Raw genomic sequence first — 23,898 nt, 5'->3', positions numbered from 1 at the left:
TAAATTTACATGATATATCATGTAAACCATCATCACACTAAGTTTACATGACTAAAATGAAGTTTACATGACGTGTAAATCTCATTATTTTTATCTGTGTACTAACATTTCTGAGAAGAAACGGAAAAACGCTTTTCTACCTGCATATAATCTTTTGTAAATACGGGTTTCTACTTCTTGTAGTGGTTTAGATGAAAAAAAAATGGATAAGACAATTAGTGTGGATGCACCCTGCTTTTAATCAGATGACCTAAAGCAAGAAAAAGGAGGAACTCATTCGAATGAGTTACTCGTGAGTAACTCACTCCTAAAACTCGTTTGTTATCGACCTTGGTCATTGAGTTTTAATATCTATGCAGCTAATCTTACGTATCGTGTGCCATGTGCCAAATGAGTTACCTGCAATGCTTTCTCGATTACTCGCTGGTTTTCTCCAAGTTCCGGAAATAACTCTGCTACCCTTTCAGGACGGCTGTTTTCTACATACACTGCTGGGGACTTGTGTTGAAACAATTCACAATCCTCTGGTTGATCAAGTCGATAACTTGCGATGGTCTTGAGGAACATGAATACATGATCCTATACTAACTGGTTGAGAAAATATAAGTAGCTCGTCCTGAAAGGGTTAAAATTTTTCAGCAGAAAACCAAATGTAATGATAGCAGTGTTGCCAAGTCTCCATTACCCCTAAAATCCACTCACATTTCACGCTTACTAGCTCTTCCGGCAGTCTCGCATCTCCTAGGGATCGAGTTCTGTCCAGGGTTCCCAGCAGAACTGGAATTCCGAACTCTCATCAGTGCCGATTAGCGGTCATTTTTTTTCAAAAAACTATCCAAACCTTGTTATTGGTGTCATAAACGTCACTTTGGTACCGTCCAGTGTTGCCAGTATCTCATGCAACGCATGCTTCGATGTTGTTCGATGTTATTTTCGATGTTGATTTCCCTCATCTGTAAAATTCGATGAATTTGATTAATCGCAACAACTTTATTCCTCCTTGCATTCGAGAAATTTCGAGCCAAGAATAATAGTGACTTTCACTCAGGAACGCGTAACGTATTTCGAACCGATTCGATTACTGTCATTGTCTTATACTAACACTATACTTTCCATCACTTCTCATCACTTCCGATTGATTGGTTGATTTACTATACCATGTTTCCGTTTGGTTTTGGTTTTGTGTTCAAGTATCTCCCGGTATCTCTCGCTCTCTGTCTGAGCATTGTTCCCCTCTCTCTGTGTTTCAGTAGCATTCGAAACAGCAATTTTCTAACAGTTTTTCTATATCTTTCCCTACAACCCATTTCCCGAAAACCCCCCAAAAAAACATCGCCGATCTACTACCTCCCGCGAACGCCATCACCTATCACCTGCACACACTGAATCAAAACAACTCTCGAAAACCGAATCTTCCCGTGTTTTCTCTGTTTCCCCGCTGCTGCCCGCCAACGTCGACCATCCTGCACTGATGATGTAACGCCCGTACGAAAACAGAGCTCAAAGCGTCGGCAGTGAACGCGTCGCGCAACGTCCCGGTCGGGCAGCCGCCAAAGCCGCAACCGGAAAAGGGACCGGTCATGCTGCTCCACGAGCTGTTCACCGATGCGCACTTCGAGTGCGTCTCGACCGACGGGCTGCAGCACTCCAAGTTCACCGTGGTGGTCCAGGTCGATGGCCAGCGCTTCGAGGGCACCGGCCCGTCGAAGAAGATGGCGAAGAATGCGGCGGCCAAGGCGGCCCTCGCGTCCATGTGCAACATCTCGTTCAGCCCGCTGCAGCAGGCCAAGTTCGGGGTGATGAACACGGCGGCCGGGATGGGGGCGGGCGGTGCCGGTGGCGGAGGCGGCGTCGGACCCGGCGGGATCATCGGCATGAACGGGGACACGGGCGGGGGCTGCTACGATCAGCAGAAGAACGTCGAACTGCCGCAGACGTTCGCCGACGCGGTCGGAAAGTAGGTGTCCTGCGAGGGGCGGGATTGGAGGGCGGGATAAAGGTTAGATTGATGGTTTTTCGATTTTTTGTAGATTGGTCATCGAGAAGTTCAACGAAGTCATGAAGGGCAACGACGTCTACTCAAGAAGAAAGGTTCTGGCCGGAATCGTCATGACCCAGGGATACGACGCCAAGTCTGCAAAGGTGAGTAAAGCTATCTAAAATGTCTGAGATGTAGAATTATCTGGAATCTGGAGAGATTCCTCCCAGGAAACTGGAGAGACTCTTCCCAGGAATTTGAAGCGATTCCTCCCAGGAATCTGTAGCGATTTCTCTCAGGAATCTGGTAAAATTTGTCACAGGAAACTGGAAAGATTCATCTCAGGCATCTGGAAAGATTCCTCCCAGGAATCTGGAGAGATTCCTCCTAGGAATGTGGAGAGATTCCTCCCAGGAATGTGGACAGATTCCTCCCAGGAATCAGTAGAGATTCCTCCCAGAAATCTGGAGAGATTCCTCCGAGGAATCAGGAGAGATCTCTCCCAGGAATCTGGAGAGATTCCTCCCAGGAATCTGAAGAGATTCCTCTCAGGAAACTGGAGAGATTCCTTCTAGGAAACTGGAGAGATTCCTCGCAGGAATCTGGAGAGATTTCTCTCAGGAATCTGGACAGATTGCTCCCATGAATCTGGAGAGATTCCTCCCATGAATCTGGAGAGATTCCTCCCAGGAATCTAGAGAGATTCCTCCCAGAAATCTTGAGAAATTCCTCCCAGGAATCTTGAGAGATTCCTTCCAGGATTCTGGAGAGATTCCTTCCAGGAATCTGGAGAGATTCCTCCCAGGAATCTGGAGAGATTCCTCCCAGGAATCAGGAGAGATTCCTCCCAGGAATCAGGAGAGATTCCTTCCAGGAATCTTGAAAGATTCCTTCCAGGAATCTTGGAAGATTCCTTCCAGGAATCTTGAAAGATTCCTTCCAGGAATCTTGAAAGATCCCTTCCAGGAATCTTGAAAGATTCCTTCCAGGAATCTTGAAAAATTCCTTCCAGGAATCTTGAAAAATTCCTTCCAGGAATCTTGAAAGATTCCTTCCAGGAATCTTGGAAGATTCCTTCCAGGAATCTTGAAAGATTCCTTCCAGGAATCTTGAATGATTCCTCCCAGGAATCTTGAAAGATTCCTCCCAGGAATCTTGAAAGATTCCTCCAAGGAATCTGAGGAGACTCCTCCTAGGAATCAAGAGAAATTCCTCCCAGGAATCAGGAGAGATTCCTCCCAGGAATTAGGAGAGATTCTTTCCAGGAATCAGGAGATATTCCTACCAGGAATCAGGAGAGATTCCTCCAAGGAATCTGGAGAGATTCCTCCCAGCAATCTGGAGAGATTCCTCCCAGAAGTCCAGAGATATTCCTCCGAGGAATCAGGAGAGATTCCTCCCAGGAATCTGGAGAGATTCCTCCCAGGAATCTGGAGAGATTCCTCCCAGGAATCTGGAGAAATTCCTCTCAGGAATCTGGAGAGATTCCTCCCAGGAATCTGGAGAGATTCCTTCCGGGAATCTGGAGAGATTCCTTCCAGGAATCTGGAGAGATTCCTCCCAGGAATCTGGAGAGATTCCTCCCAGGAATCTGGAGAGATTCCTTCCAGGAATCTGGAGAGATTCCTTCCAGGAACCTGGAGAGATTCACTCCAGGAATCTGGAGAAATTTCTTCCAGGAATCTGGAGAGATTTCTTCCAGGAATCTGGAGAGATTCCTTCCAGGAATCTGGAGAGATTCCTTCCAGGAATCTGGAGAGATTCCTTCCAGGAATCTGGAGAGATGCCTTCCAGGAATCTGGAGAGATTCCTTCCAGGAATCTGGAGAGATTCCTTCCAGGAATCTGGAGAGATTCCTTCCAGGAATCTGGAGAGATTCCTTCCAGGAATCTGGAGAGATTCCTTCCAGGAATCTGGAGAGATTCCTTCCAGGAATCTGGAGAGATTCCTCGCAGGAATCTGGAGAGATTCCTCGCAGGAATCTGGAGAGATTCCTTCCAGGAATCTGGAGAGATTCCTTCCAGGAATCTGGAGAGATTCCTTCCAGGAATCTGGAGAGATTTCTTCCAGGAATCTGGAGAGATTCCTCCCAGAAATCTGGAGAGATTCCTCCCAGAAATCTGGAGAGATTCCTCCCAGGAATCTGGAGAGATTCCTCCCAGGAATCTGGAGAGATTCCTCCCAGGAATCTGGAGAGATTCCTTCCAGGAATCTGGAGAGATTCCTCCCAGGAATCTGAAAAGATTCCTCCCAGGAATCTGGAGAGATTCCTCCCAGGAATCTGGAGAGATGCCTCTCAGGATTCTGGAGAGACTCCTGCCAGGAATTTGGAGTGATTCCTCCCAGTAATCTGTAGCGATTTCTCTCAGGAATCTGGCGAAATTTGTCACAGGAAACTGGAAAGATTCCTCTTAGGAATCTGGAAAGATTCCTTCCAGGAATCTGGAGAGATTCCTCTGAGGAATCTGGAGAGGTTCCTCCCAGGAAACTGGAGAGATTTCTCCCAGAATTTTGGAGAGATTTCTTTTAGGAATTTTGAGAGATTCCTCCCAGGAATCTGGAGAGATTTTTCCCAGGAATCTGGAGTTTTTTCCCAGGAATCTCGAGAGGTTCCTCCCAGGAATCTGGAGAGAATCCTTTCAGGAATCTGGAGGGATTCATCTCAGAAGATGGAGGGCTTCCACCCAGAAATTTGGAGAGATTCCTCCCAGAAAGCTGGAGAGATTTTTCTCAGGAATCTGGAGAGTTTTTTCCTAGGAATCTTGAGAGATTCCTCCCAGGAATCTGGAGAGATTCCTTTCAGGAATCTGGAGAGATTCATCTCAGAAGATTAAGGGCTTCCACCCAGAAATTTGGAGAGATTCCTCCCAGAAAGCTGGAGAGATTTTTCCCAGGAATCTGGAGAGATTCCTCCCAGGAATCTGGGGAGATTCCTCTCAGGAATCTGGAGAGATTCTCTTCAGAAGAAGGAGGGCTTCCTCCCAGGAATCTGGAAAGATTCCTCTCAGAATTTTGTAGAGATTTCTCCCAGGAATTTGGAGAGATTTCTCCCAGAAATCTGGAGAGATTCCTCCCAGGAATCTGGATAGATTCCTCCCAGGAATCTTGAGGGATTCCTCCCAGGAATCTGAAGAGATTCCTCCAGGGAATCTTGAGAGGTGCCTCCCAGGAATCTGGAGAGATTTCTCCCAGGAACCTGGAGATATTCCTCCCAGGAATCTGGAGAGATTCCTCACAGGAATCTGGAGAGATTCCTCGCAGGAACCTGGAGAGATTCCTCCCAGGAATTTGGAGAGATTTCTCCCAGGAATCTGGAGAGATTCCTCCCAGGAAACTGGAGAGATTCCTCCCAGAATTTTGGAGAGATTTCTCCCAGGAATTTGGAAAGATTTCTCCCAGAAATCTGGAGAGATTCCTCCCAGGAATCTGGAGAGATTCCTCTAGGGAATCTGGAGAGGTTCCTCCCAGGAATCTGGAGAGATTTCTCCCAGGAACCTGGAGAGATTCCTCCCAGGAATCTGGAGAAATTCCTCGCAGGAATCTGGAGAGATTCCTTGCAGGAATCTGGAGAGATTCCTCGTAGGAATCTGGAGAGATTCCTCGCAGGAATCTGGAGAGATTTCTCTCAGAAATCTGGAGAGATTTCTCCCAGGAATCTGGAGAGATTTCTCCCAGGAATCTGGAGAGATTCCTTGCAGGAATCTAGAGAGATTTCTCCCAGGAATCTGGAGAGATTCCTCGCAGGAATCTGGAGAGATTCCTCCCAGGAACCTGGAGAGATTCCTCCCAGGAACATGGAGAGATTCCTCCCAGGAACCTGGAGAGATTCCTCCCAGGAATCTGGAGAGATTCCTCCCAGGAATCTGGAGAGATTCCTCCCAGGAATCTGGAGAGATTCCTCCCAGGAATCTGGAGAGATTCCTCCCAGGAATCTTGAGAGATTCCTCCCAGGAATCTGGAGAGATTCCTCCCAGGAATCTGGAGAGATTCCTCCCAGGAATCTGGAGAGATTCCTCTCAGAATATGGAGGGCTTCCTCTCAGGAATCTGTAGAGATTCCTCCCATGAATCTGGAGAGATTCCTCCCATGAATCTGGAGAGATTCCTCCCAGGAATTTGGAGCGATTTCTCTCAGGGATCTGGCGAGATATGTCTAAAATGTCTAAGATGTATTTATTTCTCTACGAATTCCCTGTCGGAATCCTTTCTGGATTCCCTGTCGGAATCCTCTTCGGATTCCCTGTCGGAATCCTCTCCGGATTCCCTGTCGGAATCCTCTCCGTATTCCCTGTCGGAATCCTCTCCGGATCCTCTATCGGTATCCTCTATCGGAATCCTCTCCGGATTCTCTGTCGGAATCCTCCCCGGATTCCCTGTCGGAATCCTCTCCGGATTCCCTGTCGGAATCCTCTCCGGATCCTCTATCGGTATCCTCTATCGGAATCCTCTCCGGATTCTCTGTCGGAATCCTCTCCGGATTCTCTGTCGGAATCCTGTCCAGATTCCTTGTCGGAATCCTCTCCGAAATCCCCTTGGAATCCTCTCCGGATTCCACTTGGAATCCTCTCCGGATTCTCCTTGGAATCCTCTCCGCATACTCAGAAGTTCCACATTAACTTACGATGCTATTCCTTTCCAGGTCATCTCGCTGGCCACGGGTACGAAATGCGTGAGCGGAGAGCACATGAGCGTCACCGGATCGGTCATCAACGATTCCCACGCGGAAATCATCGCCCGCCGAGGGCTGCTGGACTACTTCTACACCCAGCTGGATCTACACTGCCGACGGCAGGCCAACACTACCACCAACACCACCAAGCCGGCGATGTTCAACGGAAATGGTGTGGACGATTCGGAACAACCGCCGGAATCCAGCATCTTCGTCGCCCCGGCGGACGAAAGTTCGCTGTACAAACTGAAGGACGGAATCCACTTTCATCTGTACATCAACACGGCCCCGTGCGGCGATGCCCGAGTGTTCAGTCCGCACGAGAACGACAACATGGACGTCGATAAGCACCCGAATCGGTAAGTTGCCCGCCGGTGGTCCTTCCGTACCGATCTTGAGAGAAGTCCAAGGCACTAATGAACTGATTGTCATCCATCACACACACACCACCCTCCGGAACCGAATTTCGGAACCAACCAACCACACCCAACCACATACACAACAAAAAACAGGAAAGCTCGCGGCCAGCTGCGCACCAAGGTGGAATCGGGCGAAGGGACGATACCGGTCAAGAGCAGCGAGGGCATTCAGACGTGGGATGGTGTCCTGCAGGGGCAGCGTCTGCTGACGATGTCCTGCTCGGACAAAATATCACGCTGGAACGTACTCGGCTTGCAAGGATCGCTGCTCGCGTCCGTGATCGAGCCGATCTATCTGCACTCGATCGTGCTGGGCAGCTTGCTGCATCCGGCGCACATGTACCGGTAAGATTCCAGGAGCAAATAAGACACATATGTGGGGCGTCAAAATTGGGATATCGTCGACATAGTGGATATGTGGTCCGTGTGGACTACAAACACGACACAGTCGACATAGTAGTAGATTTTTAAAGATCTCATGTTTCCATTATCAATCGATTCGTTCCCTATTTATTAGTGCTTTATGGTGTTTCAGTGTATACAGTGAGGACCCGATTTTGTCACTCCCGGGTAGCATATTTGGCTAACAAGATTGGTTTCCTGACAGAATTGGGGCTTTTTTTAATTCTAGATTGAGTTTAAATAAGGGCGAAAGTAACACGAGAGAGTTCTCTTCATAGACTCTCTCTTCTTAAAATAAAAGTGACAAGATGCAAGTATGGTTAAATTTGTTGGTCATAAATCGCTAGGTTGCGATGCAATCTAGCGTCTAAGTGTAAAAAAGTTCGACTGAATTTGCATCTTGTCACTTTAATTTGCCGAAGAGAGAGTCGATGAAGAGAACTCTCTCATGTTACTTTCGCCCTTATTTAAACTCAATCTAGAATTAATGCTTTAGGTATAAAACTAGTTCTGAGCTTGTCAAATATAATTGCAGTTTATGAGGGTTATCGGGAATTATCGAGTCACTTGGCAATAAAACATTTGGCATAACGGCCATTTAGCATAATGGTCATAAAGATTATGCGGAATGCCCATTATTCCAAATATCGCTACGTCAAGTGACCTTATACCAAATTATCTAATGCCAAATGACTGTAAGCCACATGTCCCGGTGAAGTGGTTGCTTTGTGTTAAAATGTGAATGTTGGGGGCAGAGAAAAAATGGGATGACATGAATTTGAAACACTGGAAGAACTGAAGATGTTAAGAACAGTGCTGAAAATGTAATTTCGGCATATCTAGATTCAATCACCCACTGCTCATTTCAGAAGCTGAACCTGAAAATATGGTATTAGAAATACTTGTGCGGCTAGCCCAATTCTACAAGAAAAGTGCCATTTAAACAGCTAATCGCGTTCGGTAATTTTTACCGAAATCTCAACCGCTGAGCGTTCGGTAATGGATTTTTAACGAAATTCTGTAAAAAACTAACAGATTTCGGTAACATGCTATCGTTTATCTGTCAAACTCTAACGAACTTCGGTAAAAGTTACTACCTTTACCGATTTTTTCCTGTAAAACAAACTTAACGGTTGAGATTTCGGTAAAACATTACCGAAGTCGGTGATTTTTTCTAACAGTGTACACGTATCAATAAGTTGATTCAACCAAGAGGTTCAATCTTCAACTTCATCCAGAAACACAATTTGATGGAAATATTGCTAAATGTATTGCATGCATTTTTATTGAGGAGAACATGGATGATAATGTTGAATCTTGATACTATAATAAATACTGACCAACCTGCAAAAGCGAGGATTGAGTTTGGTGGTCATATCCTCAATATTCCCCCTCCGAAAGATTGATCCAACCACCACCACCATCGAGTTTGACCAAACCATCAATATCATCCAAGTTCGTCAAACTTTCCTCTCGATTTGTTTGATTCAATCAATCCAGTAGTGCAAAAGAGTCAGCAGATTGAGCGAAGACCATTCCATCAGTGAGGAAGACATAGCAATTCACCAACGTTCAGCGCGTGGTTCACGGCGTTTATGGTGGCCAGTTCAATTGAATTTTATGGAATGCTTTGAAAGCAAAATTCTGGAAATAAAGTTTCATGTTTTTGCTTTGTTTATTATATTTACAATGCAAAAAACATGACACTTTATTTCTAGACTTGATCATTAGAAAAGTGCAAATTTCGATACTTCGCTTGCTTATTCAATTCCATTTATAATTATGAAAACATAATTTTTTGATAGTTTTGGTCATTTACCACGCCATATTCGATTTTTTTTGTGAGCATTCATAAACTCTTTTCTATTGAACCCAATCGCTCCGATTAGCATGATGAATTGTTAAATAGTAGATCTATTTACTAATTCATCATGCTATTTTTCCTAATGTCTTGATGTTTCTTAATTTTTAACACAAGTTATGAACTTCTACCGTTGAACCAAAATATTTCATACAAAATGGAGCTTAAACAATAAGTATCAACAGTTAGGTTTGAACAAGTTTCGTTGGTTCCGGGTCATTTGGCCGAACGCCGTTTGGCCGAATGCCGTTTGGCCAAATGCTGTTTGACCGAAAAATTAATAATGAATTTAAATGATCATGCCACTGTTCTCCGCATCAGTATAACTCGAAAGAACAGCGTATGATTCAAAGAAGCAATAATCTTTGATAAAATATTGGCAGTTTCAATGCCAACTAATCCCTCAATGTCAAAACTAGAAAGAATAGCCTATGATTAAAAGAAGGAAATGCATCTTTTGATCATATTGGTAGTTAGAATGTCAAAAAATTCCTTCGATCATGATTCGGCCAAACGGCATTCGTCCAAACGACAATTCGGCCAGATGGCATTCGGCCAAATGGCGTTCGGCCAAATGGCCGGTCACCAGTTTTGATTTTTGCTAATGTAGTAAATGCAGTAAATATTATGCTTTTGGTCGAAATCCGAAGTGACCGAACGTGCGAAAATTGATTTTTTACCTACCTAGAAATGTCGCAAATCAATTTGAATTAGTGAATATTGTAGCTCTTAATTAGCTTAATGATGCGCAACAGAAAAACTAGAATCAAATTTACTTCGCAGCTGCATCTTCCTGTTCATTTTTTACTTTAGACCTGTTCACTTTTTTTGACCTACCCGTGTCACATCAAATTATCAATCCACATGCAAAAACAAGCCTTCAGTCAAAAATTGAGCCAAATTGATAAAGGTTTAGAGGTGTATCAAATCGATTTTGTGTTTTTTCGAGCATTTTCACGAAAATGTACTCCAATATCCAGAAAATTGCACCGAAAAGGTACAGAAAACACCGTAAAAATATAGTTAGAACAATACTCTACAACTTTGCCGAACCCAAGTAACACAGAAAACATCTTTGAAAATGAAATCTGAAAAAGATGTTTTAATATAGTACTTTAATCGTATCTGTACACATCTTATGTTGAAATCAGGTTTAAACTATGTTTGGCATTAACAAGTCACTAAAAAAATCTTATCAATCTCACCACACGTTACAGCTACGTAAATATAACGTTGATTAAACTTGATTTGTGTATCGTTGTCTTCTTTCAATTCAAGATGATGTGTAAAACATCATCAGCACATAGATATAACCTTTAGGCTCAAGTATGTTACGATTACGCTATTTTTACGTATTCAATACGGTTATGTATAAGTTTATCAGATCTCTGTCTCCCCTCACTCACTTAAATTTATGAAACATCATATGCACATAAAACTAAACGAAACTTAACTATAATAGCACCCGAAACTCATATTTTACTTTGTGCGGACACTTTGAGCACTTACGTGGCGACTAAAACTAACTTAGAACACAATTTTAGAAACCGCAAAATTAGACACGAATTTATTCAGATTGATCCCACGAGCTGCACTCTAACTTTGTTATTGTTGCACTGATGTTCAAAACAGGTATCAAAAACCAAAAATCACATCGTTGTGTGCTATTTGAAAATGGATGTTGCAAGTACGTTGCCAAGATGTTTTTTCAATGTATTTCAATCGATTCAAGTAGTACTCGACAAACATGTTGTTGAGATGTACAAAAATTGTAGTTTGAACGTTTTCCCAATATTTTGAATACTTTCCTATCAGGCCTGATAAATTACAGTGCTTGCTAAAAGATTTGACAACTAACGCTTTTATGAATGTATAGCAGTTTGTTCATCTACAAGTTTTTCTCCGAACAATTATTTATCTGGGAAAATTTTAAGATTCAATGTAATAATATAGTTGCCTTAATGATAACGAATACAAATTCTACAGTGTAAAATCACATTATTAATACGTTATAATTGAAAATATCATTCTAAAACTTTTTGACGGTACTGTGTCAAGAATCCACCATGTTGCATATCTGAAAATGTACTCGAAAATCTCACAAAAACCATAGAGATGACAAAAACCTTCCTTCTTGTTTTTAATCTGATGGGAGGCGAATTAATTCATGAAGAGTGAATGTGTTTATTTCACTATAAATTTTGAGTGGCACATGTATTTCAGTCATAGTGACCGAACATCGTAATGGTGAATTACAAATGAAAGGTAAGGCTTGACAATTATTTTGGGCCATTACCAAATATCACATGTCACATTTATTTCCACAGTGTGCGATTGACAAAGAATAATTTTCCTGCTAGCAAAAAGTAAGTTTTTACGATGTTACTGAGAACATATTCGATACTTTATTTTATGTTATAATAATGTATTGAAAAACATCTTTAGTAACATCAAAGATGTTTTATAAGCCGCCATTTTTTGCGCTTTTTCGGTGATATAAGTGTACGAAAATAGGTTTTTCATATTCAAAACAAAACATGGACGTTTGTATGAATCATGTAATATATACAGTATTGTAACAAGTTGTGTTACTTGGGAAGACACTACGGTGTTTAAATTGCTTATTTCAAAGTTATTCAACAATTTTCGTTAAAAAATCGCGAAAAAATACAATATTTTTACGGTTTTTCATGTAAAAGTCATGTAAATTTACATTGTTTTAAGTGACTAATTTAATTAGATATTGCTCCTATGTGTTACGAACATTTCGTCCATACATCATTTTAGTGTAGGAATTCGTTTTCATTGACTAATTATCAAAAGTATGTCACGTTGATACTAAAAATCGCATAGAGTTGCCAGCACAAAATTAAACAAAGTTACCCATGATTAAAACGTCATTACATTTATTTGTCTCATCTGCATCAATTTCAAATTGGTGTAGATGGTTGAGCATGAGACTGCCGATTCGAAGATTCAAGGTTCGAGCCCTGGAATAGGATTTTTTGCGTCTCGATCCAGCTATAAGTTAATGAGACTACACTCTGCATCTCATTGCAATTTGGCATCATAGCCTTGTTTCGAAACCGTAGAGTGCATTGTAAGAATGAAGTTTCCCTTTATCGTGTAGTTGTGTAGCTTGTGGCTAGATAGATGCAAGTAATCTCCACAGTTGTATGATAAATTTTGCATCCAGAAGCAGTTCCATCATCGTATTGAATTGATTTAGCTAAATTAATCGGTATCAAACAGATGTCCAATATTTCGTCCAGCTGATCTCGTTGACACGATTTCTTGTCAACAAGTAAACTAAATATCTAGCTAGTCCTGGAATGGGCTTAATTGGCAGGTCCCGATCATCATTATTTGGGAGATTGCGTGTAAGTCATGGGCCATGACTCATGGCAGATTCATCATCCTAACTGCTACAAAGAAAGAAAAAAAGTTTATTATGCATTTGAGCTTGAACCTGGGACCTTCTGATCCGCAGGCTCGAGCCTTATCATCTGCGCCATTTCTGATACTTGAATCGAAAGACTTTAGAATACGATGGCATGACGTCTTAATCATGGGTAACTTTGTTTTAATTCGTGCTGGCAACTCTCCGCGATTTTTAGTATCAACGTGACATACTTTTGATAATTAGTCATTGAAAACGAATTCCAACACAAAAACGATATATGGACGAAATGTTCGTTACACAAAGGAGAAATAGCTAATTAATTTAGTCACGTAAAATAATATAAAAGTACATGACTTTTATATGTAAAATCGTAAAAATATCGTGTTTTTTCATGATTTTTCAATTAAAATTATTGAATAGCTTCGTAATAAGCAATTTAAACACCGTAAGATCTTCGGCAAAGTTGTAGAATATTGTACTAACTATATCCTAACGGTATTTTCGGCACCCTTTCGGAGCAATTTTCTGGATTTATGAGTAAATTTCTGTGAAAACGGTTAAAAAAACACAAAATCGATTTGATACACCTTTAAATCTTTATCAATTTGGCTCAATTTTGGACTGAAGACTTGTTTTTGCATGTGGGTTGATAATTTGATGTGTCACGGAGAATCGGAGAAAAAAAGTTTCAAAGTGAACAGGTCTATTATACATTCAATGTTTCCATACTTTCACACTTTTGTTACCGTAGCTTTATCGCACATTTAATGAATATTCGAATGAATGTTTCTAGCTGCCAAGTGTTCGCTAAATCCGATCTCATCATCAAAAATTCTCTAAACATTGAAATTTATGCATAAAATTGTACTTTTCCGGAAGTTAGAACATATTTAGTATGTAAATTGCATACTTTCAGGCGTTTTCTTAAGATTTATTAACTTTATTCAAACTTAAATAATTAAAAATTGAGCAAACTTGTAAAAGTTTTGCATAGGTTTTCGCATTCCAGGGTGGTAAATTTAAAAGGAACAAATATTTTGAGCACTTACAACAATATTTCACTGACTGATCAATTTTACCCCGAAAGTAAAATTTTTGATTTTTTACTTCAAATGATATTTTTTGTATAGAAATGATTTGCAGTAGAATTTTCAACGTCGTTGACTGATGAAAACCATGGTCGTACTTATTTTAAAGCATTGAATTTATCCATGTCGATAAGCTTTCAAAAATTATTCGCAAAAACTGCAAAAAGTGATCAATTTCACCCGAAATCACGGTACTGGTCCTGCTGTTTTAAAACTCTCTGAAAGAGCGAAAGAGATAGAATTTCGGCGGGAGGTGGTCTATAGGGCACTGCATGAAATTCTCTCCTTCTCTTTCACTCTTACAGAAATTGTGTAAACAACAAGGCCAAGAAACGTCAAAATCCCATATAAAATCAAAACAATGCAGTGAGGGTGTTCCGTTCCTCAATGCTAATCCTTCGGGGGGTGATAGAGGACCATAATTGGTGAAAAAAAATGTTCTAGGGATATGGTCAAATCTCAACTGTTACAGAGTTATTAAACTTTTAATGTTTTTGACTATGCTTGCCGTAAACTACCTACAGGGGATAGACAACATTATCGGGACAGGCAAAATGTTCACTTCTCAAAAAAATGTTCAACTAGCTGTAACTTTTCTGAAAAAGCATAAAATATTCTCAAATTTTTACTGTAAGATCATCAACAAGTTGTGTATAAGGTAAGTCAGATGCTTTCCAGAGTTCATTATATAAAGTCATGAATGGTCAAAATGGTCATTGAAACCAGAGATATAATAGTTCAAAGTTGGCTATCGGATAATTTTACCTTTTTCAAGAATCTTTATAAATTTGTGGAACATGACCCTATCTTCCCCAAATTTGGACCACTGATACACAACCAGTTGATGAACTAACAGTAAAAATTTGAGAATATTCGATGCACTTTTCGAAAAGTTACAGCTAGTTGAACAGTTTTTGAGAAATGAAAATTTTGCCTGTCCCGATCATTTTGTCTATCCCCTGTAGCTGTAACTCAAGTAAGTTTTGTAGGGCAACAAAGTTCAAAGTTAATTATTTTTGACAAGCTTTTGCTTAATAACTTTTAAAAAATACGTGATAAATTAAAATTTTGTCTTAAGAAAACTTGTGCGCCTCGACTTGCTTAACAATTCGTCGTTTGACGTCGAACTCCTAACTCTTATCGTTTTCATGCAATTTTGATTTTAACACCCTATTTTCGATCAATAATCTACATCTGTAAATGCCACAGATGAAAACTCACTTATGCCTGGTTTAGACTGTTCAACTGAAACGAGCATCCGAGTTGCAAACTTCTCAAACATGTTCAATTAAATGGAATGACGTGTTTAAACTTAGCAAATTACTTGGGTGTCTACTTGCATGATCTTGAATGCATCTCAGTTGAAGCATGTGTTTACATTGTTCAACTCGTGCGGTGCGTAAGCAAACTGAATTGAATTCAGCTCATTTGACAGATGACTTGAAATCAACTCACATGAATCACGGGTTCAGACGGGGCAAGTGAGATGATTTCGTTTGACTTGAACAAAAAAGTTGAACATGTTCAAGTAGATTATTGATTCTAGGTGCAGGCTGATTATTGCTGATGAAAAATAGAGGTTTTCATTGGAAGGGAATTTTGGGGATTATTCCAAGAAAAATGTAGTGGAAGGGGTGAAATTACAGAAGGAATTTTAAAATATCTAAAGGAGTCACGTAGTTTCGGAAGAAATCATTCTGGGAGAGAATGAGGATTCAAGAGATAGGCTTTCGGTAGAAAACTTTAAATTTAAGAAAGAATCTGGTGATTTTGGAAGCATACTTTAGCTCTGCAGAATGATAACAATTTTTCAAAGTCATCCCGTAAATTCTTCAATGATCCATCAAAAGATTCCTCCAGATAACCTTTCAAGCATTCTTCCCACGGTCCTTTCAGGATTTTCTCCAAGGATTCCCACAAATGCTCCTCTACGAAATCGCCTAATAATTTCTCCAGGAAACTTTCCAAAACATTTTTAGGCAATCCCTTAGGAAATATTCCAGAAATTCCTCCTAGAATTTCTTCACAAACTTCGCCATGGATTCCTCCAATGATTTACCCAGAAATTTCAACAGATGTCATCCCGGCAGTTCGCCAAGGACTCCTTCTGTATTTGTTTCAAGGATTCCTCCAGAAATTCCTCCAAGTAATGGTCTTTAGGAATTTCCCTAAGGAATATTTCAGCAATTTATGAAAGGGTTTCTGTATGAAATTCTCCAATGATTATTTCACGAATTTCTTTGTGGATCCCTTCAAAAAATCATCTAAAGGTTTCTACCAGAAAATCTTCAAAGACTCCTTCAAACTATTTTCCAGAGTTTCCTGCAAGGATTCTTTAAGGCATTCCTCTTAACATTTCTTTATGAAATTCTTCAACGAATCCTCCCGGAAATATTCTTTCAGCAGGAATTCCTTGGACCATTCTTCTCATAATTTCTCTAAAAAATACCTTGGGAATTTCTTTAACAATTATTTGATCTAAGGGTACCCTCCAAGAACTCTTCGAAAATTTATCTGTGCGTTCTTGCAAAAAATCCTTCAACAACTCATTCAAGAATTTCTCCAAAGATTCGTTCAGGAATTTTCCCAAGAAATACTCCTGGAATTTCTCTTAGAAATACTTAGAATACCAGGTATTCTCCTACGGGTTTTCCCAGATTCTTGTTCAAAGAATGTTTCAGACATTCTTCAAGGATCCCTCCAGAAAATTCTCGTAGGCATTCTTCTGGATTTTTTCCAAGGATTCCCCCAAACTAAAACTTATGGAATTCTTTCAAATATTCTTCGAAAATTTCTTGACGCAATCCCTCAGATAGAAATTTATCCAAAAATGATACCTGCAGGAAGTTCACGAAGGAATTCCTCAAAAAATTCAACCAGCAATTCCAACAGGATTTCTTCCGAGAATTTTTCCAGGATTTCCTCCTGGATTTGTTCTCGGAATTCCTCCCGGAATTTCCACAGGAATTTATCCACGATATCCACTTGAAATTCTTTAAGAATTCCACCGGGGATCCCTCCAGAATTTCGACCAAGCATAATCTGTCCTTTTCATTTCTTCGGGATCCCTTTTTCTAGCTTCCACCACCACACAGCGTATTCCTCCAGGTCTTCTACGATGGCGACATGCACAGCTAGTGCCTGCCGGTTCTTCTGCGGCCTTACGGGATGGCGAAGTAACGCAATGGCGGCATTCACAGGTCCTTCTGGTCTTCCGGCGGCCGAGTATGTTGACAGACTCGGTCAGCGGTGGAACTCTACGGATCTTCCCAACGTAGGGGGGGAGACACTTGAACTCCTACAGAACGGAAGTTCTGTCCAAAATCAGCGGGGTTCTATGGAACCGGATTAACGTATCAGGATAATATGTATGTATAGGTTTGCTGGACGAAGAACCAATTACCTGATGTCCTTCTAAATACGCTTCACTCGCCTTTCCGTCTATAGGGCTCTGCACGAAATTGTCACCCTCTCTTTCGCTCTCATTGAGATTTAGTAAACAACAAGGCCAGGAAATGTCAAAATCCCATACAAAATCAAAACAGTGCAGTGCCCTATATCTTCAACTCTTTCTTTGCGGGTCACGGTGTGCCAAAAATCGTTATTAACAAATAAAAATGTCCGCCCAAGTGGCACCCGGCATTCGAAAGATATACTCTTCTAGTATCTCCTCTGAAAATTTGATAATATTTCATCGAGGGAAATCAAAGTTTTTGTGATTTGAAAATTTTGAGTCATTTCTATAGGATTTCCTTATATGAGTAAATATGCACGCACGGTCTGCCTGATACCTGTTGGAAACTGCAACTACTAGCAGAGCACCAACACAGGGACTTGCGTTACGAGAAGAAGTACAACTCAAACCGTTTCGTGTGAAACTTAAATTTAATGTATTTCAACGACTTTAACCTAATAAACAAACTTGCGTACACAACACAACCAACAACCTCGAACGAGCAAAACACACTGCGGTGAAAGATGACATTCCAACCTTCGAAGGGTCAGACACCTATCTCTTTTATTTGCGTATCTGCGAGGGGTTGGACACTAACCAATCTCCAACACTCCTCCTTTGTGTCAACACCTCGCCGCCAAAACTACCTTACTCCTCCTGAATCACAACTACTTATAGCTCCTCCTGAATCCAGTATCCTTCTCCTCGTCGTTCGCCAACAAAAACAGCTTGAACTCCATCCAGAATCGTGCAACGTTCATGTCCGAAAGAAATGTCGTATCCCGCATCAACCATGCGGCTCACCGAGATCACGTTCGCTGCAAGTCCGGGCACATAGAAAACGTTTTTCAACTTCACATCGATTTTCTCGCCTGTCACGCCTCGTTTCGAAAATTCACAGGTTCCGGTAGCTCTAACCGACACCATCTTCCCATCAGCCAAGAATACGCCTTTCTTACACGGTACTACATCCTTGAGTTGTTCAATCTTTCCTGTCATGTGCATCGAACTGCCACTGTCAATCAGCCATCTTTCCGTTCCAATACTTTCTTTCGCCGTCGTTGTGAAACACACATTACGTGAGCCACTTCCCCTCGAACTGCTTGCGGTAACGTGTGGCTCCACACTTTCCATCCTTTGACCGTCTTCATCAGTTTGCCTGATACCTGCCAGTTGTGGACAATACCGACGAATATGTCCTTCTTCATGACAATAATAACATTCGCGTTTCCAATACCCAGGCCTTGTTACTTGCTGTTTCGCTGCTCTGAGTGCCGTGTCATGATGAAAGACTCCGTCATCATTAAACTCGCAACGCCTCCGCCATTCGTCCAGTAGTTTGCCCTTAACATACTCCAGCTTCAATTCTTCTTCAGATCGACCTTCCAATGCAGTGATTAACGGATTGTACGTCTCTGGCAAACTGGACAGAAGTATTGCCACAATCCAATGCTCTCCCAACTTCTCTCCCATTCCAATCAATCTGTGTACCAATTCGGAAATCTCTGTCAGATGTTTCGACATGTCTCCTCCTTCGGGTAATCTCAATGAACATAGCTTCCTCAAAACATGTATTTTGTTGCAGAGCGAGCCTCGCTCGTGATACGCTTTCAGCCTTGACCACATTTCGTTTGCCGTTTCTGCTCCAATCACATGAGTTAATTGGCCGTCATCTAGTGCCAAACCAATCGTCGCCCGAGCGGAAGCATCCTTCGTAACCCAATTTGCATCTGCTCCTTCCGGTTTGGGCTCGCTCACTATTGCCCACAATCCGTCCTTCACCAGCAAAAGTTCCATGCGGAACTTCCAGCTGGTCCAGTTAAAGTTGTTCAGCCGCTCCATCACCACCTTCGTGTCACTCATTTTCATTAACTACGTTTTGTCCAGTTCTTCCAAAAAGAATTTTACAGTCAGTCGAATAATTCAAAATGCACATACACAACACTGAAAAAATGTCCCGTGACTCACTTCCAACTTGCAGAACCACTTTGACTCCTTCTCAATTCTGGGCCATAACCTGTTGGAAACTGCAACTACTAGCAGAGCACCAACACAGGGACTTGCGTTACGAGAAGAAGTACAACTCAAACCGTTTCGTGTGAAACTTAAATTTAATGTATTTCAACGACTTTAACCTAATAAACAAACTTGCGTACACAACACAACCAACAACCTCGAACGAGCAAAACACACTGCGGTGAAAGATGACATTCCAACCTTCGAAGGGTCAGACACCTATCTCTTTTATTTGCGTATCTGCGAGGGGTTGGACACTAACCAATCTCCAACAATACCACTATTAACAAATAAAAATGTACTCCAATCACACTCGGCGTTCGAAAGATATACTGTTCTAGTATCTTCTCCGAAAATATGAAAATGTTTTATCGAGGGAAACCAAAGTTTTTACTGTTTGAAGATTTTCCTATATTTTCATAGAATTTGCTCATATATGGGAATTTTGTCATACGGTGCTCTTCATATCTTTAACAAATACAGTGCCGATTCGTTCGTTGGAGGCTCGTTAGATGGGTTGTCTCGATGGTTGAATGTTCACTGGTTGGGGCAAAACCCAACTAAAAAGCACTGTCAATGTCAAAATCGCTGTCAAAACGAGTTTGACGTCTGACCCCCGTCGCATCGTAACTCCTATATACAGAACGTTTGTGTACGTATGCGAGTGTTTCGTGACGTATTTCTCGTCAGTTGCGTGTGTCTATAGCATTTGGATCAGTTGTCAGTTGCCCCAACGAACGAACACGATTCGCTAATCGGGGCGCAGTCGTGACCCAACGAGCGAATCCGGACTGTAATAACATCGCAAAACAAAATTTAAAAAAACTTCGTATCATGAGATGAGGAAAAAAAGAACAGGGTTTTGGAACTTCAGAAGTGTCATAGTGAAAGAATTTTCGAAAAATATTTGAACGGGACTTCACAGTTGAAGACCGAAGTTTGAATTGAGAACTTGGGGTGTTCAATTGATATACGCATTAGAGTTTCTAGGATCCCAAACCTCTATTATTTTTTTTCTCATCCCATAACGTGAACTTGTGTTGAACGGTGTCATGAGTTTCACAAATTCCAATAGTACAATAAATACTCAAGCAACTTCTCTGAAAACTTGGCAACATTTTTGCCTTTCTCGTACACCAAGGTGTACCGAAAGGCTATATGTTCACTCCAAAAACGAAAATTTGATAGAGCCTCCGGAGGGGTCAAGTCTTATATACCAATCGACTCAGCTCGACGAATTGAGGTGATGTCTGTGTGTGTGTATGTGTGTGTGTGTGTGTATGTGTGTGTACAAAAAAACTCACATCACTTTTTGGCAGTAAACCTCATCCGATTTCAATGACCGACGGTTCATTCGACGCGGAATCTGGTCCCATTGTTTCCTATTGAAAATGGTTCGGATCGGTTCAGCCGTTCCGGAGATGTGGCCATTTAGGTGTTCCGGAACGGTACCCCAGGAAGGGACCAGATATGAAAATGCATCAAACCTATGCATGCGACACATCAAACCACGGTATTTTCGATAACCTGATGAGCGGTAAGCAGAAAAATTGTCTAAGACCATATCTGAACCGGTAGTGTTCCGGAACCGGTTCCGGGTGTCCCGCCGGAAGTGGCAAATATCAAAGTGTACCAAACCCATGCATGAGACACATCAAACCACGGCATTTTCGATAACCTGATGAGCGGTAAGCAGGAAAATAGTCTCAGACCATATCTGAACCGGTAGTGTTCCCGAACCGGTTCTGGGCGTCCCGCTGTAAGTGGCCAAATATACAATTGTACCAAACCCATGCAAGCGACACATCAAACCACGGCATTTTAGATGACCTGATGGACAATGAGCAGGAAAATCATCTCAGACCATATCTGAACCGGTAGTGTTCCGGAACCGGTTCTAGTCGTCCCGCTGGAAGTGGCCAAATATACAAGTGAACCAAACCCATGCATGCGACACATCAAACCACGGCATTTTCGATAACCTGATGAGCGGTAAGCAGAAAAATAGTCTCAGATCATATCTGAACCGGTAGTGTTCCGAAACCGGTTCTAGGCGTCCCGCTGGAAGTGGCCAAATATACAATTGAACCAAACCCATGCATGCGGCACATCAAACCACGGCATTTTCGATAACCTGATGGATAATGAGCAGGAAAATCATCTCAGACCATACCTGAACCGGTAGTGTTCCGGAACCGGTTCTAGGCGTCCCGCTGGAAGTGGCCAAATATACAATTGAACCAAACCCATACATGCGACACATCAAACCACGGCATTTTCGATGATCTGATGGACAATGAGCAGGAGAACCATCTCAGATCATATCTGAACCAGTAGTGTTCCGGAACCCGTTCCGGGGTTCCCACCAAAGTGGTTAAATCTGAAAGAGAAACAAACCCGTACATGCGTCACATCAAATAGCGGCTTTTTAGATTACCTAATGAACGGTCAGCAAGTGTTTCGGAATCGGTTTTGAGTGGCCGGAAGAGGCCAAATGTAAAAGTGAACCAAATCCAGGCATGTGACACATCAAATCGTGGCTTTTGCGATAACCTGATGAACAGTTAGCTAGAAAATAGCCTTACGTCACTGGTAGTGGTCCGGAATTGGTTCAGAGAGTCCCGTCGAAATTGTCAAACCCTGCATGTGACACCTTCAATTTGCAGCGTTTTTGGTTAACCGAAGAGCAGTTAACAAGACAATAATGTTAGACCATATTTGGTTCAGCCGGTAGTTACCCGAAATCAGATCCGGGTAGTAAAATGTGAAATTTAACCAAACCCATGGATGCGGTACATCAAATCACGACCAGTCTTGTAAACATTCGACACTTTTTACTACCTTCATTTCGTTGCCGCAGTCGGGTGTCAGTCGGCTTTGTTACATTCGTGCGCTATCGTTACCTCTTACCTACACACAACACGAGCAGTAGAACGAAGACTGATCACGACTTATCGACAACCTGATGGAAAAATAGGGTCAGACCATTAGATTCCCGGTAGTGTTGCGGGTTCAGCTGTGGCTTCAAAAGTGGTTAGAAGTAAAAGTGAAGCAAACCCATTCATGTGATATATAAAATCACGGTGATTAGGTAAAGGTGAATAAATAGCAATAAAATATTCTCAGATCATAATTGGGACAACCGGTAGTATCATGGTCCATGACTCATGGAATCAGATCCGGCTATCCCACCGGAAATTACCAAGTATAAAAATGAACCAAACCCATACATACGACACATCAGATTGCATATTTTTTGATAATCTAATGAACGGTTAGCAAGAAAATAGCCTTAGATCACATTAGAGACTAGCTGTTGTGTAGCAGAACCAACGTTCATGTGAAAAATTAAATCGTGGCTTTGTTTAATGGCCTGATAAACATTAGGTATGAACAACAGTGACGAATAGGTCTAAGTTCTCATATATGAGAACAAAATATAGACAAAACTAAAGCGATCTCATCAAATCGTACCATTTCAGATTCCTAAGGTGTAAAGTTATAGCAGGATTGGTCAACGTTGAATGGAAAAATAAGAATTTGATCGCGTAAACAGAAGATGGTGGCTGTTTTAAGGAATTTTGAGCTCTAAAACTATGTAAAATAAGTGTATTTGGTATGGGAAATTTGTTTGGAGTCCACCAGAGCGGTCCAAAGTCCAAGATAATGGCCAAGTATTTTTAATTCTTGCATTATGGGCATATTTTGTATGAAAATATGTCCAGAATTCAAAATTTGTAATCAGAAAACCCAAGCTGTGCGCTGTTTCACAAGGTCTGCAATATGACTATAGTTTGAATGGGGAAGAATGCCGGTCTTCGTCTAAAACTGGTAACCAGAAAATCATAAACGACCAGCCAAAATTCAATACGGCGACTATTTTATGTAATTTTAGGTGCAGAGTCCAAAAATGAATACCAGAACATCCAAGATGGTGTCTCAATGTTCAAGATGGCGGTTGGTTTAGTTGGGGTAGATATCAGGAGTCATAAAATGATGACCGGAAAATCTAAAATGACGTTTCAAAATTTTGCGGCTTCATGACACTTGTTTGGTTTGAGTTTTGGATCGTTGTCTTATATTTTCTGAATATTGGATGTTATGCTAATATAAAATGTATCCATATTGAGTAGATTTAGCAAGCAGTTTTCATTTTGTATTTATGTCAATGTCATCTACATGTCGCTCGAGTTTTGTTGAAAGGATATTTTAAAGCACGAGAAAGGCACCATCACCGCTAGGTGGATTAATTAGGGTTTTTTATATGTATTAACGAGATTTTTAGCCCTAGGCTAGTTCATCTCGAGACCCACACTTTACTTCCCTTCCTAAGGAAAAACTCACATTTTGTGAGTTTGTCGGGAGTGGGATTCAATCCCAGGTCCTCGGCGTGATAGTCAAGTGTTCTAACCATCACACCAGGTCCGCTTCACATTTGGCAACATTTCATTGAGAGGAATGTCAAATACCGTAGTTTGAGAATCTAATTAATATTTCATAGTTCTACCTGCTACTCGAATACAAATAAAAATGTGGCACGCCGTAAGCGTTGATTACATAAACTTTCTATGTGTTTGGCAACGGTTTTTTTGTTTTTAAGCACGTTATA

The 23,898-nt window shown here is 41.5% G+C and overlaps 1 protein-coding gene across 1 annotated transcript; it reads left to right on the top strand.

Moving 5' to 3' along the window:
* Nucleotides 1-30: 30 nt before the first annotated feature.
* LOC115256432 (double-stranded RNA-specific editase Adar) lies at nt 31-22,250 on the top strand. The gene is made up of 4 exons (XM_062845129.1): nt 31-1,957; nt 2,031-2,142; nt 6,617-7,005; nt 7,159-22,250. The coding sequence occupies exons 1-4, from the start codon at nt 1,581-1,583 to the stop codon at nt 7,412-7,414; spliced, it is 1,134 nt and encodes a 377-aa protein (XP_062701113.1). The 5' UTR covers nt 31-1,580; the 3' UTR covers nt 7,415-22,250.
* Nucleotides 22,251-23,898: the final 1,648 nt, after the last annotated feature.

Source organism: Aedes albopictus, chromosome 1 (assembly GCF_035046485.1).
Source record: "Aedes albopictus strain Foshan chromosome 1, AalbF5, whole genome shotgun sequence".
NCBI lineage: Eukaryota > Metazoa > Arthropoda > Insecta > Diptera > Culicidae > Aedes > Aedes albopictus.
The sequence above is the reverse complement of the archived record's forward strand: the minus strand, read 5'-3'. Positions and strand labels throughout refer to the sequence as shown.

Excerpts from the sequence above, each read along its gene's own strand:
- LOC115256432 (XM_062845129.1), top strand. The coding sequence starts at position 1,581 with ATGCTGCTCCACGAGCTGTTCACCGATGCGCACTTCGAGTGCGTCTCG. Across the intron at positions 2,143-6,616 it reads ACGACGCCAAGTCTGCAAAG|GTCATCTCGCTGGCCACGGG; the intron begins GTGAGTAAAGCT and ends ATTCCTTTCCAG. Across the intron at positions 7,006-7,158 it reads GTCGATAAGCACCCGAATCG|GAAAGCTCGCGGCCAGCTGC; the intron begins GTAAGTTGCCCG and ends AACAAAAAACAG.